Here is a 9,794-nt window from a genome sequence, read left to right on the forward strand (position 1 = left end):
GCAAGGGTTGTGATACAATCCTGGCCAATGAGAGTTAAGGGAAACTTGTCTGGGAGTTTCTAAGAATGGTTTTCACTCGCCTTCAAAAATTGCATAGTCTGTCTTTTGTTACACTAGCTAAATGAGACCGAGTCATTTCTGAAGAATGGAAGTTTATCCTGACTTTGGTGTTGGCAGCTGGGGAGTCTAAGAGCCCGGTGCCAGCATACACTTGGCATCTTGTGAAAGCAGAGCCCAAACTCAGTGGACAGAGCAAGTGTGTGATCAGCTCTCTTTACTCTTTTGAAGCCACCAGTGTCATCATGGGGGCCTGGGTTGTGGCAAAGGGCATGGTGCATCCTTGTGTAAAGAAAGGAGATTCTTCTGAGTGAGGGTGGAAGATCCCTGAGTGAGAACCCGTCCCCCTTGGCCTGCACCAGCTCCTTATTCCACTCCCCGGCACCGAGATATGGCTTGGTGGGGGACCCACAGCAAGTGCACTGGTCTCATCCTCTCCCTCTTGGGTGTACACTGGTGCACTAAACTCACTGCAGCTACTGGTGATTAGCTTGAGAACTTTGTCATAACCTGCATTTATTCATGTATTTATGTGGCTTGGGCTGGCCTTGAACTCACTATGGAACCCAGGCTGGCCTCCAACTTGCTGAGATCCTCCTGCCTCAGCCTCCTGAGTGCTGGGATTATCATAGCTTTTAAAAACCATTCAAATGCATGGCCCAGGGATTTAACTCAGCGGTGCCGCATCTGCCACCCCTGCCTCACAAGTGCAAACCCTAAATTTCATCCCTGGTACCATAAAAACCAAACCAAACCAAAACAAAACCATTAAAAGTCGATTGGCTCACCTTTCCTGTTCTTGAGATCACTAGTTCGGGGATCACTCATGTATTTTATTCTTTAATTTTTTGGATTTTTTGGGACAGAGTCTCAGTGTGTGGGTCAAGGCTGGCCTTGAAATCACCTATCAGAGCAGCTGACCTGCGTGGGATCCCCCAGGACAGGCCACGGTGCAGGTTCTGAGTCAGGAGGGTGCTGGGGCCGGGGCCTGGACCTCTACAGCTCCCAGGGACACCGGTGTCACCATAGGAGGTGAGGACAATCCACTCCAGGGCGTGACGGGTTGGTGTACTGTCCCTTCCGGCTGCAAGGACCTGAGCAACCATAGCGCAGAAAGGGCCGAGGAACCTGTCCCCTTCCTAGGGCAAGCCAGGCCCTCCGTCCCCACAGCAGGAGGCTTGTCCCTGCGCAGAGCTGACATGGCAAGGAGCTGTGCAGTGAACTTTCTAGCCCCACACCCCCTGCCTCCCCTGGGGGCTCCCTGCATGGCTCTGTCCCTAGCCCAGTCCCTTCTGTGTGTCACTACATCATGAAATTTAGTATTTTCTGTCTAAAAGTTTGAACGCTTTCTGCTTTGGCCATTTCTTTGTGTCTTAACTTTCTCCTGCGGATCCTGGTATACAAATGTCTTTCCTCCCTTCCTCCCTGTTTTCACCTCTCTTCCTTTTTCTGCAGTATCGGGGATTATATTTCTTCTGTTAATCTTGTCTGGCCTCAATCTGCTTCCCAGACCAGTCAAGGAGCCACTCAAGGGCCCTCTTGGCCCATTGGCTGCTGCCAATCACATAATAAGAGACTAGAAAAGCTCTCGCAGGAGTTAACTCTAGCTCCATTTTGGTCCAAGGTTAAGGAGCTGCATGGGGTGGTGGCTTCTTGCTGGCAAAGTCGCTCCTGAGTTCAGGGCCTCTAAGAGGCAGGAGACAGGAGTGCACGTGTGTGTGCGTGTGTGTGTGTGTGTGTGTACACGTGCAAGCATGTGTGTGCGTCTGTGTTGATCTCTCCCTGTTAAAAGGCCACCAGGGTTCCACACAGGGCCCATTCTGATGACCTCCTTGGTTCCTAGTCACCCCCCAAGCCCGGTGGTGCCTGCGACCCCAGCGTGGATTCTGAGCGCTGTGTGTGGGGGCTGGGACAGCGCTGGCGAAGGCGACCCCGTGAGGCCTGGCCTCTGTCCTCCAGGCTGCTGTCGCTGTGACCCAACTGGCTGTTTGCAGAGGGGGCTGCGCAGCTAAAGTGAACAGTTGTGCCGTGCGGCCCAGGTCCAGGGTTCCCTGTTTGCCATCGTTCACTGCGGCAGCGTGGGTCAGACGGTGCCAGGTCGGCCGGCACCCTGAGCGCAGCCGAGCCCAGGACGAGAAGCTGACGTACGGTCTTGAGAAAGTCCGGAGTGGCTCCGGAATGCTGGCCGGGAGTCAGCGCGGAGTCACGGGACATCGCCACGTCGGTGGCCTGTGAGGACACGATGAGAGAGGCGGTGCTGCGGTCTGGGGGCTCGTGGTCACCATGGGGTGGGCCCTTCTTCAGTCCTGAGCTTGAGCGGCTAGGAGAGACGTGGACCCGAGAGGCCCTGGCTCCGGTGGCCGCGTGCTGCTCTGGTCAGCACTGATTTCTGGGGAAGCCGCGGCTAAGACGGCTCAGCCAGGCCTTGCGCTCACTTTGTAGCCCAACCTGGGCTCAAACTCCCAGCAATCCTCCTGCCTCAGCCTGCCATGTGCTGGGATAGGAGTTCTATCCACTTTAGGCCATGTTTTTTTTCGGGGCTGAGGATGCAACCTAGCCGCCCTCTTGGGTCACTCTGTCCCTCCGGCCGGGCAGCTGACCTGGCCTAGGCATAATGACCCAGGCTGCCCTGGCCACGTGGCCTCTAGCGCTGGATGTCACATGATGCAGGTCTAATGGCCTCGCCTGGTGACCACAGCCCCGGCCTGGATTGGGCCCTGTGTGTGACGTGGACCGGAAGGGAGCCGGTCCCCGCCCACGGCCGTGTCGCATGTGGTTACAGACACGGCTCAGGGCACAGAGTTCGGAGAGCAGCCTTTCTTGGGCTTTTTATAGATTATTCGTTAATTTGGGTGCTGGGGAGTTAGCCCAGGGCCTCCTCCTGCTTTTCCCACTCCACCCCCGCCCCCCGCAGACGTTTTCTTCCCTTAGTTTTCTGGTGCAGGGAAGGTCGCAGCCTCGGATCAGTCAGGCGTCCCCTCCCCGCGCTGCAGCTGTGCCCCACACCCTCCCTGCGTGACCGACACGCGAGTGGGCAGCCTCCGCAGACTCTGGTGACCCCGGTGTGGGCGGGGCCTCCCGGAAGCCGCTGGGCTGAACCCCGAGTCTGAAGGCCGGCCTGGGCCCGCCCAGGAAGGAGGAACTAGCACGGGGGACCCAGGTCCCTGGGCCTCTGTGCCTGGGTCCCCAGGGGTCCGCAGGGTGGAGAGCAGGGGAGGAGGCGACACCTTGAGCTCAAGATGTCTCCTGAAAGAGGGAGAACACTCCTGCCTCAGCTTCCCCGAATGCGGACACTTGGGAGCATGTCCTACCCGTTCTTCTGTGAGGAAATAGATTTCAAACCACCAGGGAACACCCCTGCCTCGGCCTCCCTCCCCTTGTCTTGTTGAGCTGGTGGGACAAGGTCACCCTTGAATGTCCTTAGACACAGGTGTAAGAAGCCACCCAGGGCAGGATTCAGAGCCACGTGAGGAGCCAGGCCAGCTGGGGAGGTGTTTGCCCTAAAACAGGCTCATCTGGCGCGTGTATTAATATTCGCAGAGATAACAAATAACCCAAATGTACAAGTAACACGAAGAACACGCACAGCTCGTGAATGGCCCGCTTTTCTGAAGGTTTATCACTGTATGAGAGGAAATCTGTTTGCACCTCTGGGTGCGAGTTTGAGACTCTCCCTGCTCACAGCGTGGCTGGCGTTGATCGATGTCTTCCTGCTGCGCTTTTCCACCAGCTGCCTGTCATCAAACCCGAAGCTGTCTCTCAGTCACACCTTGTGCCGACCCCATCCATTGGGGGACCTGTCCCCCTCGTGCCCCATTCCTCCTCCTAGAACGTGGTTAGATTTATTGAGTGCCTCCTAGGTCACGCACCTTTTGCTGTTAAGCAACTCCTAGTGTTTGTTACAAGGAATCTCTTTTATTTTTCTTTGTAAAAATCTTTCAGAGGCATTTTAAACAATCTCTGTATTCCCTGACTTCAGTCTGCTGCAAATAGTGGTGGAGATAAAACTTCGACGCAAAGTGTGTTGTTTTCAAATCTGTAAAGCCTGGTGCCTCCTGGAGGGTCACCTGAGACGCGGGCTCCTGCAGCCCTCTAGTGGCTCTCTAGTGGAACATCAAGGAGGCCGCTGAGAGCAGCCGGGCTCAGATCATTCTTTCAGTGTGCAAATACAGTGCCTGCCACGCCTTAGGTGCTGGGGACGCTGACGGGAAGGGAACACACAAAAATCATGCATATCAGTGACAAGATAGAGAAGCCAGACAGCAGCAGATCTAGGGCAAAAATCACCAACTGCAGCTCAATGTGGTGGTACGTACTTATAATCCCAGCACTCAGGAAGCTGAGGCAGGAGGATCTCTGTGAGCTCAAGGCCAACCTGGGCTCCATAGTAAGTTCAAGTTCAAGCTGAACTACTTAGCAAGACCCTGCCTCAAAAAACACATCACAAGCTTGATTTTTGGACCTCTTAAGTGTGAGATGCTCGTTAGTCTTCTGAGCAGAGCCCTGTGGGCAGAAAACACAAAGCACAAATAATCTCTCATTTGAGAATTCACCAAATCACAGTGTAAACTGAAAACATGAGCCAGACATGGTAGCATATATCTGTAATTCCAACATAGGAGGCTGGGATAGGAGAATCATAAGAATGGAGCCAGCCTGAACTATGCATACGGAGACTCTGTTTAAAACAAACAAACAAAAACACAAGAGTGGTGGTGCACTCTGGGAGGCCAAGGCAGGAGGGCTGCAAGTTGAAGCCCAGCCTGGGGAACTTAGTGACCTAGTGAGACCCTGTCTCAGAACCAAAAATAATAGAAGGGCTGGGGATGTAGCTCAGTACAGAGGTCCTGGGTTCAGTCCTCAGTGCTGGAAAAAACCTGATGGCAGCAGCACGTGTCATGAGCAGTGTGGGGTCGGTGACGCCCTGTGTGTGGGAGCAGCTATGAGGAGCTCCATGGCCGCCCACTGCAGTGTCTCTGCGCTCTTTCCTTCTCCCCGCCGTTCCAGTAGCTGAATTCCTCCTCTGTCGCCTTGCTTTCGTCTCCTCACAGCCGGGGGCCTCGGCACCGGGCACCCAGCACCCAGCCTGGCCTCAGTGTGCACTTGTTGAATTCTGAGGCTTTGCCTTAATGAGGCAGATTGCGTGGATACATGGGTGAGCGAGGGGAGAGCCCAGTCTCTGGAAAATTCTACACAAGTGCAGGGCAGTCAGACACACTGGGAGCCATTGGGAGCTCACCATGAGTTGAAACTAATCAGGAGAAAATAATTGGCAGTTCTAGGATCGAACACAGAGCCTTCAGGCTGAGCCTCACCCACGCGCCCCCCCCTGTTTTTTTTGGTACTGGGGATTGAACTCAGGTCCTTGCGATTGTGAGGCAGGTGGCAGAACCACTGAGCTACGTCCCTGGCCCATCCACAGCCCTTTTTTTGGAGGGGGGGTGGTTTGAGACAAGGACTCACTATGTAGTTGCGACTGACCTGGAACTCACTATGTAGCCCAGGCTGGTCTCGAACTCACAGCCATCCTCCTGCCACAGCCTCGCGAGTGCTGGGATGACAGGTGTGCGCCACCATGCCCGGCCCACAGCCCTTTTTATTCTATATTTTGAGACAATATCTTGGTAAATCACTAAGTTGCCCATGCTGGGTTCAAATTTGTGATCCTCCTGTCTCAGCCTCCCAGAGTGCTGGGGATACAGGTTTGTGCCACTGTACCTGGCTTACTCGGGGACATTTTTGGAGAAGGGACTGGGCCCGAGCTGAGCCCGAAACAATGAACGAGCTCTGCAGGAAGTGGGGAGGAAGGGTCAGGAGGGGAGTTTCCACAAACCCATCCCGATCTACTGTGCATGCTCTTTAGCCACCACTGTCTGCCCTTGTCTGGTGCTCTCAGCAGGCTGCCGTCCTCAACCCTCCCCAGTGATGCGGGCTCATCTGGCCAGTAATTAGGGTTTGTCATGATATCCTTTGTCACTGTTCGTTATCAAGGCCAACGAAGCTCCCTTGTCTCTCTCTCTTAATGAACACCCAGCACATCAATGCCTGTCCTTCTACCTGGCTCCAGTAAGTGCTCAGTAAATATTTGCTGGATAAATACATAGCCCACGAGCTGCTTGTCACATTCCTGGGATGGCGCCCGCTCAGATGTTTAGTCTCCACTCCAGAGCTGGACGCACTTGCAAACGGAGTGCTTGAAAGCTCTGCTGGTCAGCGTTCTGGTCCCTGACACCAAATACCTGAAAGATGAAGGGAGGAGATGTGTAATTGGGCTCAGTTTCTGAGGTTTCAATCCGTGGTCAGCTGGCTCCAAGCAGAAACATGGCGGAGGGCAGTGGTAGAGCAAAGCTGATCGGTTCAAGGTGTCTGGGAAGCAGAGCAGGGGGACAGAGCCCCAGAGGAAGGAGCTGGGGACCAGAGGACCCCAAAGTCAAGCTTTCTTAGCCCACCGGACACACCGGGAACTGTGCCTTACCAATCCCCTAGGGGGCGCCAAGCCAATCAAGTTGACTGTGGCTTAACTGTCACAAGGACTCACTTCAAATCCTTGGAAATTATTAAGTGGCTTTGTCAGATTCTCATGTAGTGATTCTCTATTCCATGCTCCCTCTACTGCAGGATGTATGCCGGCTACAAGGAGTTTGAGGTTCAGCTACTGTGAAACAAATTAATGATAAAAAACAAGTTAAAGTGTCGACTCAGGTACCGAGCGGCCTGAGAGCACGTGTGGATGCGGAACTGACCGTCCAAAGGGCTGGAAGTGTTCCTCAGGGTAGAGGCAGCACATCTGAGTTGGGTGCTGAAAACGCCTCCTCCGGACAGATGTGACTGAGGTCGGGACCTGGATAAGGGAGTGGGGACAAGTGAAGTTCCAGACAAATGGAACTGAAGCAGGATTTAAAGAGAAACAAGTTTTTTTCTCAGCCTTTGACGGTCCTCTGCTCACCTCAGTCCCCTCCGGTATCTGTAATTCCTTGTTTGATACAGATAAATTGATAACACATCCTGCAAACAAAGTTCACGTTCTCTTGTTCTCAGAACATTCACAAGGCTCTGTCTTCTTTCAAGGCCAAGGTACAAAACTGTCTGCCCTTGTCCTGCTTCTGTAAACTCTCTTCCTCCATCACTAGGAAGACCACGCCCTCAGACACAGTATAAAACTAGAACCTTTCCTTTGTTCTGGGCTCAACCTTTGGACATTAGTCCGTTGAGCCGGTGTTCACCTAAAACCTGGGATAAAATCCGCCTATGTCCCAGTGACCTCTCCTGTCGCTTAAAGCCCACAGCAGAATATCAGATGCAAAAGTGGTGGTGGGGGGAGGGTCTGAGAACGTGTGCTGGGTTTGGGGCAAAGAGGAGAGCAGAAGACTGGCCAGAGAGAAGGTGTAGAGCTGGATTTGGGACAGGCCATGCAGAGAGCTCCACAATTACAGTGGACCCTTGGCTTACGATCTCAATTCATTCACGAGGGCTGGTTGTAACTCAAGCTGTCATGGGAAGGCTCTGGCTCCTCTCCACAGCCTTCAGAGTCTCTCTCCCGTACACAGGCAGATCTCAGTGTCCTTAGAGAGACGCTGGCCCAGGATTTCTCAACCCCACACAGAAAAGGATGCTGTCATGTTCCTTCCTGAACTCCTTAAGGGTTCGATTTGTACCTGAGATCATCTGGAAGCACAGGCAGACAACATTCTGATCATAACTCAGCACTTTGTTCGTAAGTTAGAACTAAAAAGTCCAGTCATAACCCAAGTTGTTTGTATGTCAGGCGAGTGAAGACTCAAGGGTCCACAGTAGCAATTTGCAAGAGGCACACACAGTCTTTTATAGCTCCTTCCATTAACTTCTCTCTCTCTCTCTTCTTTTTTTTTGGTTTTTTGAGGCAAGGTCTCACTATGTAGTTGAGACCTGGTCTTGAACTCACAGGGATCCTCCTGCCTGAGCCTCCCGAGTGCTGGGATTACAGGTGTGCACCACCACGCCCAGCCTCCATTAACTTCTGAAACCTGAGTTGGTTCTATTCCTTTAAAATAAAACAGTGCCCTTGAATGTTAATTTAAAAATCCTCCTGGCTGGCAGTTCCAATTGTTTCATGTGATATTTAGTGCACATAAATTAATTTTAATGTAGAGAGGTTTGTGATTTTTTTTTTAAGACAAGGTCTCCCTTTGTAATTCAGGCTGGCCCTGAACTCACTGTGTAGCTCAGGCTGGCCTCAAACTCAAAATGATCCTCCTCCCTCAGCCTTCCAAGTGCTGGGATTATAGGTATGTACCACCACACCCGGCTGTAATTCTTATGAACAGAAAACCAGGTTCTTTTCAATCCCTTGCTGAACAGATTTTATTTATATTATTATTAATTTATTATTACTATCATCATTTTGGTTAATATAGGGTCTCACTGGTTGTGTAGTCCAGGCTGGCCTTGAACCCACTACATAGCCCAGGCTGGCCTCAACCTGGCAATGACCCTCCTGCTTCAGCCTCCTGAGTGCTGTGATTATAGGTGTGTGCCACAGCTGACTTGAACAGGTATTTAAAGAAAATGGACCTATTTATGCACTGTCAAATTATTAGCTTTTCGGTAACGCACATATTCTTTCAAGGAGCCCCAGAGGGAGGGCTCCAGGTCCCCTCCCCCAGGTAAAATGAGGCTGTTCTATTCTAGGTGAGCTGAGTACCCCAAAGAAGCTACTTCCTCCTTCTCCCCTTCCCCCTCGTCCTCCTCCTGCCTTTGGACTGACAGCATCCGTCCTGTGTCTGGCTTTGAGACCACTTCAATAAAGTACTGTCAATGAAAGATACGCTCAGCACTCCAGATAGCTTATTTGGTAGTTCGTCTGTATTTGGTAGAGGTCCTAAGGGGAAAACGTCTGTGCCTATCTGGGCCACTGTTTCTCCTGAGTGTTCTCGAGCATCAGGGGCTTCCACATTCTCTCCCGGGTTGTGGCACAATGCCTTTGTATTCTGAACAGGCCTCTAAATTTGGTGTTCAGAAACAGTCTCCGAAGGCTGCGCTCTGAAGTCAAGTCTAAACTTAAATCACTACTGTGAGGGCTCAGTGGTTCCGCTGCCTGCCTTGTAAGCCCAAGGTCCTGAGTTTCATCCCCAGGACCAAAGGGGGGGAAAAATCATTACTATGAGTATCCACTACTTTTGCATCAAGTCTGCTCTTCCTGGCTGTTGGACCTAAATAAATGACTTAACCTTTCTGCGCTTCCGTTCCTTCCTGAGAAATAACGGTAACATTAGTTCCTGCTGTGTAGGTTCGTGTTGGGGTGAACGCAAAGTCCTTAAGCACGCATGCGCGCTTCCTCGAGAAGCCCTGTAATTTTCTTTCTTAGCTCTCACCAAGTCTTCCACGAGGCCCACACAGGTTCCGGTTACCAAGGAGTTTTAAGACACATCCTCTGACCTCAGCTACCTTGGCGACCTCAATTTAAGGATATAATTGCTAAGACGCCCCCACCCCCGTTCAATGTTTGATTTAGCCCCGCCCTCTTCTCGCTAGAAGTTGAGCTGAGCCGCAGACTCCGACGCGGACGACGTTGCCTAGCGACACGCTTTTCCCAGGATGCCTAGGGTGTTGTGTTTTTCTTAGCCAATTAGAGAAGCAAAGCGGCCTCGCCTTCGGCCAATCGATCGCAAGAGCAGAGTCCGCGGCGGTTAAACGCGGCTAGGCAGGCGCCCGGGCGGTGAGTTCTGGGGCGACCGAGTGAGCCGAAGGCTGCGGCTCTT

The 9,794-nt window shown here is 52.4% G+C and overlaps 1 protein-coding gene across 1 annotated transcript in view; it reads left to right on the forward strand.

Moving 5' to 3' along the window:
• The first annotated feature begins 2,299 nt into the window (after positions 1 to 2,299).
• Positions 2,300 to 9,794, forward strand: part of Nek2 (NIMA related kinase 2) — a 17,771-nt gene continuing 10,276 nt past the window's right edge. The window contains exon 1 of the mRNA XM_010642684.1: positions 2,300 to 2,432. Within this exon, the coding sequence (XP_010640986.1) occupies positions 2,300 to 2,432 (133 nt within the window). The remainder of the gene's footprint in view (positions 2,433 to 9,794) is intronic.

Source organism: Fukomys damarensis, unplaced genomic scaffold (assembly GCF_012274545.1).
Source record: "Fukomys damarensis isolate Sample0158 unplaced genomic scaffold, DMR_v1.0_HiC HiC_scaffold_11, whole genome shotgun sequence".
Lineage (NCBI taxonomy): Eukaryota > Metazoa > Chordata > Mammalia > Rodentia > Bathyergidae > Fukomys > Fukomys damarensis.